Below are 21,401 nucleotides of genomic sequence, written 5' to 3' on the forward strand. Positions count from 1 at the left end.
AACTTTACAAGATAATAAGTTTCTGAGGCTGGATTTGAATTCAGGCCTTTTTGACTCCAGGCCCAGTGAACCACCGGAACATTTGGTACTAAAAACAATGGCAGCTCCCATTTGTCTTGCTTTCTGTGGCTTCCAAGGTGCTTTCCTCACCTCCCCACATTACTGAACACAGACAAGGGGGAAATGGGTTTGGCTTCACCATGCACATCTGTTACAAGGGTTCGGTTTTTCATTTTTTCTTTCAAATTAGGAGGGGGTGGGAAAGAACTAAAACCAAAAACTCCCCTCCTGTGCATCTTTGTCTCCTTGTTTTCCTTCAAACCCTGGCTCAGTGCCCACATTCTTCAAGCCCCTCTCCATCCTGCGAGTGCCTTCCCTTCTGGGGTTCCCTTGAGTCTTTCCTATAGGCACATGGCACATGCCACATGCCCAGGGACTTCCATGTTGTCTTCCCCATTAGACTGGAGGCTCCTAGAGGGCAGGGACTGGCTTCTGCCTTTCATTGTATTCCCAGACCAACGCCTGACACATCATGGTTGCTCAGTAAATGCTTGTTGAAGATAATCAGAAGTGAGGCAGTCAGGTTGCTCAGGGGACAGAGAACCAGGCCTAGAGACAGGATGGCCTGGGTTCAAATCTGGCCTCAGACACTTCCTAGCTGTGTGCTTAGTCCTTACCACTACTCTGCCTTGGAATCAACAAACACTATTGACTCTCAGACAGAAGCTAAGGGTTTAAAAAAAAGAAAAGAGAAGATTTGGAAGTGACTAGTGAAATGATGATGACCAAACCTGGTCACTAAGAGGGGGTGTGAGGAGGCTCCTCCATTCCCCCTGCTTCCTCCCTGATCACTTTTTTTGCAGAGGGGAGACATCACCCTCCCAGCCCTCCTTATACACTCACCATCAAGGCCGGACTCCCTGCCAGGTTGCCTCCAATCGCTGTGAAGTTAAAGGGAGAGACAGCGGCCACAAAGCCCTGGGAGAGAGCAGACAGGGAGGTCAAGCCCAGCTCTGCCCGGGGCCTCCCTGGAGCCCCTCCCGGGCCCTCCCATCGAGCCAGCCTGAGCTACCTCCAGGCCTCGGTACACCACCCGGTTGGTGCTGGGCGGGACGCTGATGGGCTGCTTGCTGTCCAGCTCCATGGCGTACTTGGCATTGAATCTGAAGAAGTCGATGAGCTCGGCGGCGGCGTCGACCTCTGCCTGGATCACAGTTTTGGCCTGGCAGGAGTGAAAACAAGGCTGGATAACAAATACGTACTAAGTATGTACACTCTACGTGTAATGAGACGCTCACCCTGAGCACATCTCTCACTTCAGATGCCGCTCATCGTGGATACAATTTGTTACGGATTACAGGTAATCTGTAAACATGGCTAGAGGGTCTGAGTTTGAATCCTACCGCAGACACAAAGCCTGTACAGCTTTGGGCAAGTCGGTTACCTCTCTAGGCCTCAGTTTCCTCATCTGTAACAGGAGGGGATGGCATTTAGTGGCCTCAAAGTTGCTTCCCAGCTCTAACCCTATGATCCCAGGAGCTCTGAGATAGAATCATCGAGGGACATTGGAAGCTAAGCCCCATAACTGTTAGCTTAATGACTGCAGACGAGTCACTTCCTCCCTCTACCTGACAGGAGTGTCCTCCAATTTCAGAAAAACCTGGAAAGACTTACATGAACTGTTGCAAAATGGAGTGAGCAGAACCTGGAGAACAATGTACACAGAACAGCAAAACTACAATGATCAACTGTGAATGACTTAGCTACTCTCAGCGATACAGTGATCCAAGACAATTCCAAAGGGTTCATGATGAAAAATGCTCTCCACCTCCAGAGGAAGAGCTGGTGGAGTCCGAATGCAGATTGAAGCTGTCTATTTTCTTGGTTTCCTTTCCTTGATTTATTTTCTCTGTTGGGTTTTTGCACGCACGCATGCCCAAGTCTTCTACAACATTACCAATATGCATAGATATGTCCTAGATCAAATTGCTTGCCATCTTAGGGAGGGGGGAAAGGAAAGGAGAAGCAAAAAAATAAAATTTAAATTTAAAAAATACTCATGCTCCCTCTCTCCGAGGAGTGTGGCAAAGAAAAAGCTCTAAATATTTCAATGAGTCAGAGAGATAAGAACTCTTATTTTAAAGAGTATTATATTATACTATATAACTCTAACTAAATGACATGTAACTGCATATTTAGTATGAACAACCTCAGTGAGGTGGGGAGTGCCAACATGATCCCCATTTTACAGACAAGGAAAGCAAGGTCCATAAAGAGTTATTGGCTTGGTCAGCTAGTGCCTCCCTCTCCATCATCTTCTTCACCCCTCCCAAAGCCAGCTAGCAATCAGCAGAGTCAGGAGTGCCCAAGACCCAGGCTAAAGAAGAGGCCAGGAACTGAGGGATCAATGCTAAACCCAGCCCTTGACTGACTGCTGATTTCTAAGAAATAATGAAGGTGATGCATGGCGAGAAACAGGAGGAGATCTGCATGGACTAATTAAGAGGGAAGGAGAACACTAGCCCAAGGGCTAGACCCCTGAGAAAGAAGGGAACAATCAGGGGAATTCAGATGCTAAGTCTGGCCCCAAGAAGAGCCTGGAGGAGAGATGGGGGCCTCTGGAGTGGGACACTGCATACTAGGTCAGGCTTTACTAATGTAGAAGGGGTGATTGGGGGGGGATGGAATAACAAACTAAGATGTGTGGCTTTTGCCTTCTCAATGAGAGGAGAGAGGAGGGAGGAAGAGAATTCAGAACTTGAAATATTTTTAGATGAATTTTGAAAAATTTTACATGTAATCAGGGAAATATAAATTTAGTTTAAATTTTAGATCAAATTTTTAAAAAACTAAAATTTAAGGGGCAGCTGGGTAGCTCAGTGGATTGAGAGTCAGGCCTAGACACAGGAGGTCCTAGGTTCAAACCCGGCCTCAGCCACTTCCCAGCTGTGTGACCCTGGGCAAGTCACTTGACCCCCATTGCCCACCCTTACCAATCTTCCACCTATGAGACAATACACCGAAGTACAAGGGTTTAAAAAAAAAAACTAAAATTTAATTTTGAAAATGGTCTTATTTTGCTTTCAAGAAAAACAGCTGATAATGAGGCTGAGCCCACAAAGCCTGGTCACCAGGGGCCATTTGTCAAGAAGGTGACTTTGGCACTGCAGTCCTTTTCAGGAAGGTTCCTGAGGACTCCCAGGTTAAACCACACACAGAGAAGTGCTGAAGGTAGCTGCAAAGTAGATAATCCTTGGGAAAGGTTTCCAATAGCTTTGGTGTTTAATCACCCAAAGGGGAGGGAATGAGCATTTATTAAGCACCAGGCACTGTGCTGTTTCACAAATATCTCATTTGATCCTCATAACAACCCTGGGAAGAAGGTGTATTATCCCCATTTTACAGTTTAGGAAACTGTGACAAGAGAGGTTGAATGACCTGCCTAGGATCACTCAGCTAGTAAAAGTATCAGAGACTGGATTTGAATGGGGATCTTCCTGACTCCAGGCTAGCCCTCTATCCACTATGCCTGGCTACATAAATAAACCTTACATGGAAATTTCACTCCTGCCCCAATAAGAAGAGTGATTACAGTAGTTCTCGTTTAAATTTCTTCTCTGACAGCTCTAGGCATGGAAGGGCCATTGGGCCTTGAAGGCTGGACCAATGGGGTCTAAGGCCTGGCAGGGTCTACTGCCCGGTGTCACCTGAGGACCAGCCTGGGGAAATGTGGGAAGGTTCCTCACCAAAAGGTTGGCCTCTGGGCTAGGCTACTGTCTGGCCTCAGTGACTCACACAGAAGCATCTCCTGAGGCCCAGAGGGCCTGGCATGTGGTTTGCAGGAAGGTCTGAGGCAAGGGTTTTCCCTCTAGGCTCCACATTTAAGGTCATCCACAAGGCAGAAGGTACCTGGACAACAGCCATGTTGTAGGAGAATCTCTAAGATCACACCTATCCCTAAAGCCTACGGTCAGCTGAAGGAAACGGGAGTTTTAGGGCTGAAGGAGAGAAGATGGGGTTGGGAGGCTGGGAGTGTCCTATCAAGTGGAAGAATGATTAGCCTGGTTCTGCTTGGCCCCAGAGGGCAAAATCAGGCAAATATTGGCTTGTTAAGAGAACAATGTTAGAGCAGCCCAAAAGTAGCCTGGACTACCTCAGGAGGAGCCTTCTACTGGAAGTCTCCAAGCAGCAGCTAGACCACCATTTGTTGGGGGTCCATGGAGCGATTCCAATTTCACGTACAAGTAGGGCCCAGTGGCCTCTGAGGTCCCTTCTGGCTCTGACACTATGATCTATCTATTGATCAACAAGCATTTATTAATTACCTCCTATATGCCCCCACAGGGTGACAGGAGTTGACCCTCCTAAGTCTCCTCTATTGTCTGGAGGCAGAAACACCAGGCCCTCCAAGCACAAGGAGTCGGGGTGCCAGACGTGTGTACAAGTGTTGACCAAGTATCTGGCCCATTAAGTCTGGCCCCAGAGAAACAATGAGAAAGGGCAGGTCGCTCCCTTCTTTGCAGAGATCAAGGTCTATGCATTGCACATGCCATCGGCCTGACAAGGTGGCTAGCTTTGCTGAGCCTTTTTCCCTTTCCCACCCCCATCCCCAAATCCTTATCTTCCACTTTAAAATCAATACTGTGTATTGGTTCCTAGGCAGGAAAGTAGTAGGGGCTAAGCAATGGGGGTTAAGTGACTTGCCCAGGGTCACACAGCTAGGAAGTGCCTGAGGCCAGATATGAACCCAGGACCTCCCATCTCTAGGCTTGGTTCTCAATCCACTGAGCCACTTATCTGTCCCCTTTTTTTCCCCTTTCTTTTTAAATCTTTTCTACAAAAGATGACTCACTAGAAAGAGAAGGGAAGAGGAATATATTCAGAACTGAAAGTAATTTTAAAATGAAGTATTATCAACAAAAATTTTAAAAGAAATGGGAAAAGTATTTTCTCTCTTTCCTTGAACCAGTGGGTAACCCATCCTAAGATCAGGGAGCATAAACAACATTCACAATACACTCATGGCCCAAATGCCCATTTCTCACCTGCCCAATCATAGTCTTGGCAAGGATCTCTGCCCTTCGGGGGCCACTCAATAGGTCTGCAGCTTTCAGAAAGATCTGGGCCCGATCTGATATGGGCTTCAGGTCCCATTCCTTCTGGGCAGCCAGGGCAGCCTCAATGGCTTTGTTGATTAGAGCCTGGGAAAGAAGGAGACGAATAAGTGACACTTCCTTCTGGGATTGGGGTCCCTTCCCCAGGAACCACAAGTCCTTTGGGGATATAGCTGTGTATAAATGGAGATTTTGAACTTGGACTTCATCCCCCAGAAGTCCCTTAGTATTTCCCAAAATTCCCTTTAACCTCTCCTGCACCTCCACATTTGCATGGTCACATTATTTGTTTTTAAAAGTTCTGTAGCTCTTCCCTCTTGCTCTCTTCTCCACAAGCACAGTCTGGGAGCCTTGCCTTTACTCTAGCTTTTTGTTTTAATAAATCTCATTAAATATAAAAAAATAATCATGGGACTTTGCTTAATGATTCTGTCTGATTCCAGGAGAAAGGAACAAAAAGAGCCACTGCACAATGCCAAAGAAGCACAAGGCTACCTGCATAGTGCCAAAACAAGCACAAGGTCAAAGAGACCAACCAATCCAGTGGGATCGGTGTAATTCTGAGCAAAGACAAAAGGATTTGAACTTGTTTGGGGTTCAAGGTTGCAGCTGTTTTGACATATGTCAGAGGTCGGACTTCCCTGAACCCCATCAAGCATCTCACTTTGGCTGCCATCCTGGCTCCTATAATCTAGTCTCTTTTCTATCTTTCATAGTGTGGCAAACTTTCTGTAGCCCTGGCTACTGATTGGGTAATTGCATAATTACATAACTCACTTTAATTGGACCCTGATTCAAGGACTTGTAGTTTTATTTTTCCTTTACTTAGAATTTTTAGACATAAGACTTTGATATTTGATCCACAAATTATTTTTTCTCTTTTATTTGGAATTTTTTATGTTTTTTATTTCTTTTGCCAATTGATTAATATACCTCATAACTCAGCCATGCATCCCTGAGTGATCCCTGTGTTATTATCCACCTCAGGGGGGACTATGTTATTGTTGTGAACTTTGATTTGAATTTGAGCAATTTTAGGATAAGAAACTTGCTATCTCCCAGAATCCAGAAGATGAACCTATTTGGAAAAGGAGTCATGAAGATGCCAGCAGACCACATGCTGTACCAGAAGATTCAGAGTGAACTTTAGAATGTGAAATTGAACTATGGGGGGTTAAAAGCATTTGTTTTGAATGTATACTCTTATGCCAAAGGGGACTGCCCCCAAATTGGCTTTTTGTCAATGTAGAAATTGATTTTGTTCTCTTTTCCTTTTATCCACAAATTAGTGCAATTTTTAAGTTGATTATGTTTTCATGATCCATTGGGGAGACTGGTCTCCCAAAGGAACACAGGGAGATATGGATAAATGGAGATTTCATCCCCCAGAAGCCCCTTAGTATTTCCCAAAATTCCCTTTAATCTCTCCTGCCCTCCATGTTTGGATGGTCACATTATTGTTTTTAAGAGTTCTATAACTCCTCTCTCTTGCTCTCTTCTCCACGAGCACAGTCTGGGATCCTTGCCTTTACTCTAGCTTTTTGTTTTAATAAATCTTATTAAATATAATAATTAAAGAGTATTGAATAGTAATTTTAAAACCCACAGTTTTAGAGGGCTCTCATCTAAGGTGAGGCAGTATCCCTCCTCCCCTACACACACAAACACACACTACTGAGTCTACCTTTGCGCCCACGGATCCCACAAGATAAGGAAGTAGAAAGGTTGGTCCATACCCTCAGCTCCAACACCCTCAGAGTCAGCACCAGAAGTTTTGGGGGATTGGGGAAAGGAAGTAAAGGAGAAAGCAGGGAGGAAAAGAGAAAAAGATCATGGGGAGAGACTCACCTTATCAGCATAGCAATATTTGGCCACTTTGTGCTTATGGTTAAATGGCTAGAGAGAAAAAGAACATGCCAAGTCACCAACAACCCTCAGGATCAGCAATGTTATGAGGATTTCACTTATTTAATCCTACTATCTTCATCACCAACACTTCTGATGTTCATATCCTCCCCAATGGCTTTCCTAACTTCACATGGAGGACAATGGCTGATAAAAGGGGGTGCAAGGGAGGAAAAAACCCCAGACAGGCATCTCTGGGGAAGGAGGAACAGGAATTAGGGTGAGAGGCACAGAATTTAGAGCTAGAAGGAACCCATTCAGTTCATGTCATCCCAAAGCCACCCTTCTACAGCCAGCTTTAACTGACAGTGAGAGAGCAGCAGAGAAGGGCTTACTCTGCAACCTTCCAGTTCCTTCCTTCTCCCCATCTTCACTCGTTACCTCTCAGGCACCCCCTTTCCTCTGACCTCCATCAGATGGAATCTAGGCATCCACAGGCTGAGTGTTGGTTCCTCCCCTGGCCCATGAGGAGCAGGTTTAAAAACTGAATGGCTTGTTCAACTCCACACTCTCTCTACATCTTGATTCAGGTGCCAGCCCTTGTCATTTCTGTTTCTAGTACATCTCTCACATCCCGTCTCCTCTTTCTCACACATCCACAACCCCTCTCACCAGCCTCCTCAATGACCTCCCCACCACCTTCCCCTCATTTGCCAAAGTGATTTACTGAAGTGCAAGCATGAATCTTGTCACTGCACTACTCAATCAACCTCAGGGGCTCCCTGTTACCTTTGCCCTTCATGCCTTTTCAGGCTTTAGATACTTGCCTCTCCTTCACAAACCCAAAGGTCCAGCCATGGTGTGCCTCCTCCCTGTTCTTTGACTCCCAGCTGTGCATCTCTGCATTGACTGACCCCAGGCATTCTACCTCTTCACGTTCCCCTCCTAGAATCCCTGCCATGGCAGGCCCAGGTCCTGCCCATGGGCACTCACCGACACTTGGTACTGCACATCTGAGGTCCACACCTCTTCATCTCCAATGACACATGGAATAGCTTCTGTCTTATCCTTCAGGTCCTTCAAGGCCTAAGGAGAGAGGCATGTATTACAAATGAAACGTCTTCCCTACGCTGGGCATGGGGACCTTCCTAGCCCCTCCCGACAAGCATAGGAAACTCCCATAGAATTGCAGAATCCAACTGTGGGCCCAAGAGTAGCTTTGGCCAGGGACAAACAAAGCTCACTGCAAAAGAGACGGCCTTGGACTGCATCCTACAAGATAGAACATTAAAAAGAATATTGGCAGAGGGAGGGCCCTCAAAATGCAGGATGTCAAGGCTAAAAGGGGCCTTAGAACAAAACACAGGTCAGAGTTGTAAGGAACCTCAGACACCATCGAGTTCAACCTTTTTCATTTTACTAATGAAGAAACTGAACCCAAGAGAAGAGAAATGATGAACCAAAGGTCACATGGAGAATAAGTTGCTGGGCCTGGAGCAGAAACCTCAGGCCCCCAAACTTCCCTTCCAATGGGCCTAAACAGGCAGCAGAAAAGGGTAAAAAGGGTCAATTGTGACTTAAAAGAAAAATCAGAATAATAGAGTAAAAGCTAAAGGAGAGTAAAGCAAGCCTCCAAGAACATTGGGTAGTTTGACTGTGCAGAACTGAAGGGAAGACAAAGGCATCATGATCATGGGCTGAATAGTACAGGGAGGTTTTAATCAGCAGCATTGAAGGGAACATCTAAATGGATGAGGTCACAGATCCACTTCAGTACAAGAAAGAACTTCTCACCAAAAAAAGTGACTTAACACACGAGGGAAACCACAGATCCTGAGACTCAAGGGTCAGCTGGCAACCTCTCGGCTTGGACAGGATGGGACCTATCCTACACTGAAGATGAGGTGACCTCCTGGGAGCCCACTCCCAACAATGGGATTACACTATTAGAAGGCTGGGGCTTACTTCTGTGAGGGCTAAAAATAATAACCGACATTTGGGTAGCATTCTTAAAGCTTATGATGCTTCCTGAGTCACTTCCAATCTACAAAATCAATCAATCAACAAGCATTTATCAAAAGCCTATTCTGGGGCAGCTAAGTGGCTTAGTGGATAAAAAGCCAGGCCTGATGGGAAGTGCTGGATTCAAATCTAGACTCAGACACTTCCTAGCTGTGTGACCCTGGGCAAATCATTTAACTCCACTGCCTAGTCCTTACTGCTCTGCTGCCTCAGAACCAATACTTAGTATTGATTTTGGAAGGTGAGGGTTTAAAAGAAAAAAAAAAAGCCTACCTCTGTGCCAGGCGCTGTGGCAGGCCCCATGGGTACAAAGTCAAAAATGAAACACTCCTTGCCCTCCAGAGGTTTTCACTGTGAGATACAGCAATGGTAACCAGGATGCATTTGCCCATGTTAATAATGGCCTTGGGCCTTCGGGTTCCCAGATCTGCCCATAACTAACCATCAAGGTTCTAGTAGATCTCCACTATGCACCAAGCACTGTGCTAGGACCACAAAACGTTAAGATAAAAAAACGTGTATAAAGCCTAAAATGTCTACATGTTAAAGCTAATTGCTCTAAAACTTGGTCCCATAGAAGAGAAAATGAATCTTCTTCCCCTCTTTGAAGAGATGAGGAACTACTGGTATGGAACACTGGATTGGTTAGCTCTGCTGAGCTTTTATTTTCTTTTGTTTTCAATTTATAAGATCAAAGATTTCGATTTAGAAGGGTCCTCGGAGGCCACTGAATGCCAAGTTCTAGGTTCTAAGAACATAGGCCATTTTGTTTAAAGAGGAAGGAAAAGGGCCAATTTCTATCCTGGAAGGCCCAAGACCACAGTGACTGACAGGAATTCAGAAAGTTACAGGATTTAGAGCTAGAATTGAATTTAGAAATAAGGCCTTCCTCATTTTACAGAAGAGAAAATAGAGGCCCCTAAAGGGGAAGTGATATGCCCAAGGTCACACAGGTTCTAGGTAGAAAAGTGAGGATATGAACCCAGGTCCTGACTCAGCCCTCTCTTCACACAGTGTATCCCTCCTATCTCCCCAAAGCTCCCTCTGTGACTCCCTAAAGCGCATTAAAGCTGTATTCACCTTGCAAACATTCAATCCAAGTGTTCTGCTGTTTTCCCTGGAGAGTAGATAAGCCTCTGAGGCCAGCAGCAGGAGCTGGATTCTCTTTGTTTTTAACTCTTGTTCTCTCCCATCAGAAGAGACCTGGGATTTCATCAGTGTTCTGAGCTCCAAGGGAAGAAATGACTTCTCCCACTACAGAGAAAGCCTTCCTTGCAACTAACAGTGGCACATAACAAGTGCCTAATAAATGCTTGAATCTTTTTTTTTTTAAGTGGAAAATGCCATTTTATTTATGAGTTCTTCATTGATATTCTGTTTCTTATATTTCCATCATATCCCACATATCTTTCCTCCTGCCCCTCCCAGAAAGCCAACATATAGAATAAACAGTATTTTTTAAAGAGGAAAAAATAGTCAGCACAATAGTTTGGTACGCTGAAAATGCCAGAAAACACAGTCAAAGTTGCCACTTGTGGACCTCCTGCATCCAAGGAGCAACAGACTGGAAACACCTTCTTATCTCTCTTCATTCAAGTCCTGAGTGATCATTATAATTCTGTTACATTCGCTTTTTTGGCGGGGGAGGGATGTTCTTTTCACTTATATCATGTATAGACGGTTTTCTTGGCTCTGCTCACTTCACTCAGCATTAGATCTTTCCATATTCATCGCATACATCACTTCTGTATCACAGTAATAGCCATCACATTCATATGCCACAATTTATTTTTAGCCATTCCCCAACTGATGGGCATCTACATTGTTTCCCATTCTGAGCAATTGCAAAAAGTGCTGATATAAGTATTCTGGAATGTATGGAGACTTTTTCTTCTCAATGGCATTCTTGGGATATACCCAATAACAGAAGTCTGGTCTAAAAGATAAGGACATTTTAGTCACTTTACGTAACTGCATAATTCCAGACTGCTTTCCAAACCAGATGTACCTTTTCAGCGCTCCATCAACAATGCATTAGTGTACCTAGCTTCCCACAACCCCTCCAACACTGACTGTTGTCAATTTTGGTCACATTTGTCGATTTGCAGAGTGTGAGAGGAAACTTTAAAGTTGTTTGATTTGTAGTTTTCTTATCAATAGTAATTTGAAGCATTCTTTTCATGTGGTTGTAAATACCTTGGAGCTGCTCTTCTGAGAACTGCTTACGCATATCCTTTGGCCACTTATTTATTAGGGAATGGCTATTAGATTTTTTTTCCCCACTTGACTGCTTCCCTTCTTATCCTAGATGCAATAATGTCTCTGCAGAAGCGTTTCAGTTTCATGTAATCAAAGTTATCTATTTTATCTTCTGTAATTGCGTCTATCCTTCAGTTAATAATACATCTCTTCCCCATAGCTGTGAGGAGTAAATGATTTGCTTCTCTTCCAATTTTTTTCTAGTCTGATTATTAAGATCATGTAACCATTCAGAATGTATTGTAGAATATGTATTGTAAAATATGGTATGAGGTGTTGGGCTAGGCCTAATTTCTGCCAGAGTAATTTCCCAGCAGTTTTTATTAAATAAGGGGGTTTTTCTTAGATAATTTATGTTTTCCATTTTATCAACCTCTGGGCTATTAAGTTCCATTGTTTTTTATTCTCTCGTGCTTAGTCTGTTCCACCAATCTCTCTCTCTATCCTTTAACCAATACCAGATGTTTTAATGACTTTATAATCTAGTTTGAGGTCTATAAGTACTATTCCCCTTTTGTCCTTCTTTTCATCATTTCCCTTGATATTCTAGATCTTTTTTTTTTTTTCAAATTCATTTTGTTATTATTTTATCAGGTTCCATGAAGTATCCCCTCGGTAATTTGATTGCTATAGCATTAAAAGTGTAAATTAGTTTGGGAATGTTATAAGATTAGGCCTGATGATTTTGAGACCACCGAGATAGTTTTCCCCTAAGGGAGGCTGTAGTTTATAGAATCTACGGATGGAAACCATTGTTATGAAATTAGACCTGACAGTTTTGAGGTCATTTGAACAATTTCCCCTTAAGTAAGGAAGACGGTAGGTTTATAGAACATATTCATGAAAAATACTGACAATATTTTTGAAGGCTGGTACAACTGTATCCCCTAAATCAGTGATGGGCAAACTACGGGCCCAAGGGCCAGATGTGGTCCCCTGAAATGTTCTATTGGGCTGTGGGGACATTATTCCTAATCTGACGAATACAATGAGTAGGATACAATACAATGAAACTTCGAAAGAGTTGCCTTAGAAACAGACTGACAGATGAGCATTTCCTTTCCTTTGGCCCCTCTTTAAAAAGTTTGCCCATCACTGCCCTAAGTAATATTTTGTCTACTACAAGATTGTTTTTCTCCATGATCCGCAAATCCATAAAATATTATTTTGTCAACTACCAGCATATTTTTATGCCTCACAATAAATTCGCCAAAATAATATTTTGCCTTGACCCCTGATACACAATTTGGGTAGCTCCAGGAAGGCTTCTCAAAATCGTAAGAGCCTCACTCTCCGAAGAGTACTCCCTCCTGGAGCACCCCCTTTCTGGCCTTGTGTCTCTGTGCTCCTCAATGCAACACTGCCCTTACGTGAACTACCCCATGTTACTATGTGTGCCTGAGCTGTATGTTGGATTGCCTCTTTTTCTTTCTCCTCCTCCCAATCAATATTCTTGCAAATGAGTATGTTGTAGAGTTGAGTATTTGGTTTGAAATCAGAGAATCTGGATTTAAATTCCATCTCTGCGACATACTCCCATAATGTAACCTTGGGTCGAGTCATTTGACCCCTCTGGGCTTCTTCGATTGAGATTGCCTTCCCCTGTAAAAGTGGGGGAGGGGTTGGGTTTGGATCAGAAGATCTGAGTCTCCTTCTAGCTCTCAATGTCTGACCTGCTGGGTAGGAACCCGCTCTGGCAAACAGAGAAACAGACTCAGAGGGGAGGTGACTTCGGCGGGTCACGTGGCTAGTCAGTGTCCGTTCCTGCAGACTGGGTCCAGGCCGAGGCTCTCCACTGCCCCACTGTGCCGCCTTCGGCAGCGCAGGGGGAGCTGTGCCTTAAGGAGCGCTTGCAGCCCTCTTCTTCTGCTCTCCACCACCTACCTGCTGCAAGGCCGTTCGTTCAGGACTGCCTGGGTTGAATGCCAAGACAGGTTCATTGGCCACCTTCACCGAGGCAGCATGCAGCCATCGAAGCCTAAGACAAAAGGACAGAAAACAGATCAATGGGAGCGCTTTGGGCAGGCCCAGGACCCATCACACAGGGACACTGAGGGGCCATTGAAGGAAGCCAAGATAACTGGCCACTAACAACCTCTCAAAGGCCTTATCATCCTGCAGTGATTGGTCTGGAGCCATTATCCAGGCACTTATCCAAGCCTTTTGTTAATGACTTAGAACTCTGCAGCAGAGCTGAAGGAGAGCTGGATCGTGATCCTCGCTCTGCCAACAACTCGCTGTCCCACCTCTTACACAGCACTTCAACACTGGGCACCTCAGTCTCCTCATCTATAAAGGGAAGAGTTGGATGGGAGGATTTCTAAGGCTCACTCCAACTCTGAGAGTTCTCAAGGTCCCTCTACCCAGCTCCGACATTCTCTGTCCAAAGATCCCTTCCAGCTCTGACATTCTCCATGCTAATATTTAATTGGCTATGGCCCTTTACTTCTCTGATAGTCTTTGTTCTAAAGTCCTCTGTTCCTCTGACTCAGCTGAGAACAAGGGGTGATCCCTCGGAGGGCTCAGGAGGCAGGCCAGCCTGTAGACCCAGAGAACCCACCTTTTCTCCTGAAATCCTCTGCCCCGACCACCTCCCTAGCTCACCAGGGAGCAGGGGCAGGATGCACTTTATGACAGATGAGGAACCTAGAGTGACAAGTACGGAGCTAGGAATACAGTGTTAAATGGTGGTAAGTCCAGGCTTTGTTTGGGATCAGGAATGTTTGGCCCTGTGGCTTTATGATCATAGAATAGCTGGCAAATCCTGGAAGAGCAGAAGAGAACACCAGTGTGCCAAGGGACCTTAGAACACAGAACGTCAGACCTTTGAGAGACTGCAACTTAGGGGGAGTCAGGGAAATAATAGTGACCCAGAAGAAGCAATTATTTGCCCATCCTGGAGCTAAAGAAATGCTGGGAGACTAAGATAAAAGGTGGGAAGCAGGTGAGGAGTATAAGGAGAAGGAGGGGTGTTAAATCCTAGAAAGCTTACTGGAGAAGTCAGCTTTGGGTTAAGTGTTTCTAATGACCATGGGTCGAAGAACTGGAAAGATCCTCAGAGGTCTGGCTGATAGGGAAAGTCTTCAAGAGAACTGAAGAGGTCTGTTACAAGGACCTCAGAAATAGCTCCTCCAACTTGAGGAAAACTACTACAGCAAGTAGCAGAGGATCCTGGGTGAGTCTAGATAGTCTCATTAGCCACAGGGCCAAGAGATTCCAACCACAGGAGCCGCATCCCCACACCCTACCCCAAGGCCAGGCAGTCAGCAGAGGAGGGACTAGAACTGGTTTCCCAAGAAATTAAGGAAAGGTTGGGGAGGTGGTTCTTCCCTCTGCAGCCAGGTTACCTTCCATTGAACAGAAAACCTCAGAGCTGAGAGGAACAAAGCAGATGCCCCCATAGAACAAAGAACTGTGGAACAAATAGGGCTCATCAAATCCAACTCCTCTGTCTTAAAGATGAGGCATATACGGCTCAGAGAGCCCCTAAACACACTGTGAGCTGGTAGCAGAGCCCAGCATGAGGCTTAGGACACAAGACATTTAAAGGGGAAAGAGATCTTAGCACAAACTTAGACCAACATCTCATTTGACAGATAAGGAAAACTGAGGCCCAGAGAGAAGCAGTTTGCCCACAATCACACACCCCAAACAATAATAACCATAATGGCTCACATTTCTATAGCGCTTTACAAGCATTTGTCTCATGTAACTCTCCCAACGACCCTGAAAGGGAGGTGCTATAATTATCCTCATTTTACAGATGAAGAACTTGAGCCTGGGAGAGAAAAGGTGACTAGCCCAGGGTTCCCAAATAATGAGAAGAGGAAGTTTTCTGACTAATCAAAAGGGCCAGCTCAGCATTACAGCAGATTAGATGAGAGAGAGGGTCTAAACATTCTGGGAAACAGGCCAGGAGAGTTCAAAGAGGAAGGGAAGCAGGGAGAGAAGCCTGGCTCAGGGGGACCTTTGGGGGGAAAGGAAGTCTTAGGACAGAGACCAGGCAGCAGCTAGGTGCACTTCCTGAAAGAGATGATTCCCCACAAACCTCCATGGGAAATACTGAGAGAAGAACACCCAGGATTGAGAGCTCTTGACATGGCCCAATCCCCATGTAGTCTCCACACTGCTGCCTAAGGATGATCACTATTCAATCTCCTTGGGCAGTGATACAAGAGCCTGAGTCGGAACTGAGTCTGGGACAGCAGTCATCTCAGCCATATCAATTATGAGCTCTGGACTTAAAATCCCTGCCGGCCCCCGGCAGCCCCCACCTCAGTGGCAGCATCACGGCATCCTATTTGGACACAGGGGATCTAGGTCAGAATCCAACTTGCCACTTTTTGGCGGCACATCCTAGCCAGGGACCACCCTTCTCCAACCTCAGTTCCTATCCAGAGAGTGTGTTTGGGTTTGGAGTCCAAGGACCTGGGTTCAAATGATGACTGCCACTTTTTATTTATGTAGGTAAGTCTCTAGACCTGTTCCTTCTTCTATAAAATGAGGAGGTTGGACCAAATGGCTTCCAAGTTCTTTTCCAGTTTAAATCTATGATTTATGATTCTTAGGATTGTTCTAGAGTCTGTACTCCCACAAACCATAAGTCCTACAGAAATGTGGACAAATCTTATTAATTCCATCTTTCCTCCTGGACCCCCCGGCCATAGAGAGCTTTAGGCAAGAAAGATGCCAACCTCAGGAAGAATAATGTGGCAGTGCCCACTGGAGTCCGCAAAAGGCAGCATGGCATATAAAGGGCATCAGAGCTGGGAGACCAGAGTTGGCCTTTGCCATGATCCAGGAATTTCATATTCTTTATCTCTCTCTCTTTTTTTTTTATACCCTTGCCTTCTGTCTTAAGAGTCAATTCTAAGTATTGGTTCCAAGGTAGAAGAGTGGAGGGAAAATATTCAAAATTAAAAATCTAAATTAAAAAAAAATAGAAGAGTGGTAAGGGCTAGGCAATGGGGGTTAAGTGACTTGCCCAGGGTGACAAAAGCTAGAAGTGTTTGAGGCCAGATTTGAACCTAAGACCTCCTCCCCCAGGTTTGCCTCTCTATCCACTGAGCCACCTAGCTTCTCCACATTCTCTCTTCTAAGTTTTCTTTTAGCACCAATCTCTTTAGTGGAGACTATTGGTCAAACACAGGTTGAACTAGATGCAGTGTGAGGGACTTTTCAACTCTAAGACTGTTAAGCTCTAACAATTCATGCTCTTCACCTTGACAGTATGTTCTAAGTTCTCTCCCAGCTCTGATGTCCTGAAATCTAAGGTCCCTTTCAGCCCTGACATTCTATGACATCTAAGATGTTCAAAAACAATTACTGTCCTTATAAATAAATATAAATATTGATATATAATAAGTATAAATAAAACTCAGTCCCTTCCAAATCCAGACAGTGAAGGTGTCTGGCTCAGGGGGGAACCAAAAAAAAAGAAGCCACCACAGAAACAGCACCTCTCTTTCATCCTCCAAGCCAAAGTGAGCATCGTGGGGGCAAAAACAGGTAGGAGAGGTAATTGAAAGCTTGAGGGGGGGTGCTGTTCAGCCACATAATCCTAGACTTTCAGAGCAAAGATCATTTCATCCTAAACCTGAACATGAATGCTCCCAACAACACAGCTCTCAAGTGGTCACCCAGCCCCTGCAGGAACACCTCCAAGAGAGCAGCTCATTTGAGGGTGGGGAGAGCTCTGTTGGCAGCTTTTACCTGGCCTCAATCCTCCTGGGCTCTGTCATCCAAGAGGCTTCCTAGCTGCTATCTAAGGCCCTGGATAAAGTAAAGCTGCTCTTATCACTGAGATAACAGAAAGCAGATAGCAGTGTCTGGCACTCTAGGGAAAGAAGGGGAAAGTGCAGAGTGAATGAATCATCAACCCCACACTTGGCTGAGAAGGTTTAAACCTAGCATAACAAAGGCAGGCAGAAGTGAGGCCCTCACAGGCATCACAGGCATCACCTTTCAGCTCAATTCAGCAAAAATATCTTATGTTCATGGCACCGCCTTAGTACCAGATCTGCACAACCCTCTGAGAATATAGATGCCATCACCCCGCTTTGGAGATGAGGAAATTGAGTCCCCAGGAGTAAAGTGGCATGCCTGAGGCCAGACATCCTACTAGAGCCAAGGCTCTCTCACTAAGGTGTCCTAACACCTAGTTCAGGCCCCTTTTATTGCATTAAGCTCTTCTTAAGAAGAGTCTGGAGAGTTGTCCAGATTCCTGGAGTGAATGAACCATAACAGTGAACAAAGAAAATGATGGACTTGGAATCAGGAAGCTCAGAGTCTGACTCCTTCCTTGGCTCCTTTCCAGCAGAGCATCCCTTGGTATGCTCTAATTGGTATTGCAACTAATTGCAATTTCTAATTTCTACCACGAAGGAAAATTTCACCAGCACCTCTAATCCCAGTTACTGTGTTGTGACCAAGGAAGATAAAGGATGTCTGGGCCTCAAAACATGGAGCACAGTGGACAGGGCACTCAGTTCTTTCTGACTCCAAATCCAGCCTCACACACTAGCTGTGCAACCTAGACAAGTCACTTAACTGCTGCCTGCCTCAGTTTCCTCCATTGTAAAATGGGAACAATAATAGCACCTACCTACTACGGTTACTCTAAGCATCAAATGAGATGATAACTTGCAAAACGCTTAGCACAATGCCAAGCACACAGTAGGTGCTATAGAAATATGAGTCATCATCATCATTATTATTATTATAGACTACTAGAACTGGGAAAGTCATTACAGTTTAGGGGAGGGCAAATCATACCAGAAGAGTTTATGTGTTGGTTTGAACCCGTTCTTAGCTCAGCCTCTGATGGGGGTGGAGTGGGTCTGATTTGGCCCACAGGTCATACATAATAGCTTGGCCAACCTCCTACCATAGAATGTCAGAGCTGGAAGGGGCCTTAGAAAGTAGAATGTCCGTGTTGAAGAGGAATCACTGTGGTTTTGAGATTATGTAACTTGCTTTAAATCTGGCTAGTAGTATCCCACCCAGAAATTAAACCTGACCCAGATCAGTGTTTCTTCTACTCCAAAATGCGTAGAAGAGAATAATAGAGCTGGAAAGTTCTTACAGCCTCTCTCTCAGCCTCAAGTTCCTCATCTGTAAAATGGGGAGATAAGAGCACCCGCTTCCTTGTGTTATGGTAAGAAACACGAGATGTCCAAATTTAAAGACATCTCTCTTCCATTTGTGCCTGACATGGTAGAACCTTCTGAGCTTGTATTGATCTGGTCAGCCATAGATGGGCACACTGTACGTTGACCCTGTCAGAGTGATGTCATTTGGTCCTTTTCCAGTACTAGGATACCAACCAACCACGGTAAGGATCAAATGAGCTAACCTCTATGTATGTGTTCTGGTATATTATATGAGATAATAGAGCTATATAAATGGTAGCTCTATTATTATTAATATCCTCCAAGCCCTTAGGATCATGGAGAGAGCACAAGATCTGTATATGAGCTTTGTTCAAATCCTAGCTCTTTGCCTTACTACCTGAGTAACCGTAGACAACTCACTTAATCTCACTGGACCTGAAATCTGTAAAATAAGGGAGTTGGAGTCAGTGAGTTATTGTCCCTTCCAGCTCTAAATTCATGAACTCTCATTTTACAGATTCAGAAAACTAGGGTCCAGTGAGGGAGTGTTGGCCTGGAAGCAGCTGCTTTGTTCATATACCAGGCAGAAACACTGATTAACTCTGAGGGTAGAGCTTAGCACTGTGGCATTTGGGACAGGATAACTGATAGGGCACAGCCCCAGCATTCTGGGCAACTGACCTGGAAGAGAACAAAGTTCAAAGAAGAGGGGAAGGAAGATGAGAGAGACAGCTGAAGTAGAGGGTAGGGAAGGGGCTGGCTCAGTGGATAAAGCACTAAGCCTGGAGTTGGGTAGGCCTGAGTTCAAATCCTACCTTGGACACTTACTAGCTACATAACCCTGGGGGGAAAGTCACTCTCCTTGTCTTAAACTACTGGAGGGAGAAACAACAAACCATTTTAATATCTTTGCCAAGAAAACCTCATGACTAGTATGGTCCATGGCCTCATAAATCAGAATGACTAAATGACCACAGGTAGGTAGCAAGTAAGAGAAATAGAAACAAGTGGTAGTTGAGGGAAGATTCCTCAGCTGGAGAATCCTAGAGATGTCAGGCAGGTTCTAATGAAGGCTTGTTGGACGAGAGTGGATCATAATTTCATAGAACTTTAGAGTTATGGGAAGAGAAGAGTTTATTAGTAAAGTTTTAGAAGGGGAGAGTTTTTAGAATCAGAGAATTCTATTCCTAAACTGGGAGACAGGAGCCATGGGTTCTAGCCTCTTTTCTGCCACTGCCCCAACTATATGATCTTGAGGTCACTTCCATTCTCTTGGCTTCAGCAGACTCTGGGGGGAGGGAGTAGGCTCCTGCATTGTATGATTAAAGGCCCCTTCCTATTCTAGGATTTAGGGTAGGAGACATGGTGCAGTAGTAGGAGATTCCCAAGATCTGAGGAGTAACTTACAAAGGCTCAGAGACAGGATCCACTGGGAAAAGAAGATTCAATCTTGGGGTTTGGGCACATGTGTGGAGACAGCCTCTATCGCCAGAGGAGGATTCAGATTTAAAAGACTTTCTGAAGGAAGACTTCTTAAAGATTAAATAATCATTTGTGTAATAAAGAGTGAGGAAAGATTCTGAGGGATCTAAGAAAGGAAGGTAACCCTAAATGATACAGTGGAGGAAATGGGTCACCCTCAAATTAGCAAATGATTTGGGAGATATCTGGGGGGCAAGATGGAGAGTATCAATCCTAGGGTTATAAAGGGGTTGACCCCAAAGGATCCAGTGGGTGAAGAAAAGGAGAATCAGCCCCTAAAGAAAAACAGCCTGGGAATAGGGTCTTATAAAGAGGGGGAAGAGCCCACCTAAAGCTCAAGAATGCTTAACCAAATCATGTTTTTAAATTCACAACATAAAATACACAGGATTACAAAGAAAACAAATTATGTGGAAACAGCTACCAAAAATAGTTTTTAAAACAAAGCCTCAGAGGACAGAGCAGCAGGCCTGGAGATGGGAGGACAAATCTGGCCTCAGACACTTCCTACCTGTGTGATCCTGAGCAAGTCACTTAATCCTATTTGCCTAGTCTTTGCTAAACAAAAAAAAATAATAACAACCCAAGTTTACAATATCCAGGCGAGGAACCCCTGCCCTAAAGGATCCATTAGGTGGGGAGAGAAATACAGAGGGTGGGGAAAGGGGGAAAAGTCCCTGGGGAAATCTTTTAGAGGGAAAGGGTTCTTTAGGATCCAACTGAGGGAAGTCCCAGATATCCTGTAGGGGGACCATAAAGGATCCAATGGCGAGAAGAAGGGAACTGCTCCTTTAGGGGAAAGCAGTGGGGAGGGGGGGAACACCTGGAGGAGAGATCCAACGGAAGAGGGAGGTCCTGAAGCTCCAGTTGGGGAGAGGGGTCCTAGGGCTTGGGTGGGGGAGAGATCTTAAAGCCAGAAGAAGGGGAGAGGGTCCTGGGGCTACAGTGGGGGAAGAGTTCCTAAACTAGAAGAGGGGAAAGGGGTCCTGAGGCTCCAGGGGGATCCCTGGGAGGAGTGGGAGATCCCAAACATAGAGAAGGAGAATCGACCCTGGGCTGCCCTTGGCCAGACACTCACCCCGCCAGCCGGGGGCCGGAGAGCAAGGAGCGGTGGAGCGGAGACAAGAGGGGGAACATCTCGAGCTCACGGCAAAGCACCGACGTAAGACGAGAGGGAGCAGAATCAAGAAAGAGATGCTCCTAAAGTCCCTGCGCCTAGAGCACCGCGCAGCCCCGCCCGGTCCATACCACAGAGGATAGGAGAGAGGGGAATCCTGCCATTTTGATCATTAACTCCAGTCTACCAGCACCCAACCTTCCCTGTCATTCTGACTCATAAGTGAAGACGAACATGGAATATCTCGGACTTTTCCCCTGTGGTTCCTAATAACATGGTTACACTCAAAAGAACTCCTCAAAACCCTGTGCTACACCCCTCCCTTTCCTTCTCATGGTTCAGCCCCACCTCGAGAGTGGGAGCAGAGCGAAGAGTAGGAGTGAACACTGCTGCCCAATCAAAACGGTATGTGAAGCCTTCGAACCAATCAGAAGCTCCATTTGTGGGGCG

The 21,401-nt window shown here is 45.2% G+C and overlaps 1 protein-coding gene across 1 annotated transcript in view; it reads right to left on the reverse strand.

The window, feature by feature from the left end:
• The window catches only part of ALDH4A1 (aldehyde dehydrogenase 4 family member A1), a 31,963-nt gene extending 10,963 nt beyond the window's left edge, over positions 1–21,000 (reverse strand). The window contains exons 1-7 of the mRNA XM_044667808.1: positions 20,913–21,000; positions 13,125–13,218; positions 7,953–8,045; positions 6,963–7,010; positions 5,046–5,201; positions 1,073–1,222; positions 904–978 (exon numbers count right to left, since the gene is read on the reverse strand). Coding sequence (XP_044523743.1) covers positions 904–978; positions 1,073–1,222; positions 5,046–5,201; positions 6,963–7,010; positions 7,953–8,045; positions 13,125–13,218; positions 20,913–20,971 — 675 coding nt within the window. The 5' untranslated portion in view covers positions 20,972–21,000. The remainder of the gene's footprint in view (positions 1–903; positions 979–1,072; positions 1,223–5,045; positions 5,202–6,962; positions 7,011–7,952; positions 8,046–13,124; positions 13,219–20,912) is intronic.
• Between the last annotated feature and the right edge of the window lie 401 nt (positions 21,001–21,401).

This window comes from Gracilinanus agilis, chromosome 3, assembly GCF_016433145.1.
Source record: "Gracilinanus agilis isolate LMUSP501 chromosome 3, AgileGrace, whole genome shotgun sequence".
NCBI classification, from domain to species: domain Eukaryota; kingdom Metazoa; phylum Chordata; class Mammalia; order Didelphimorphia; family Didelphidae; genus Gracilinanus; species Gracilinanus agilis.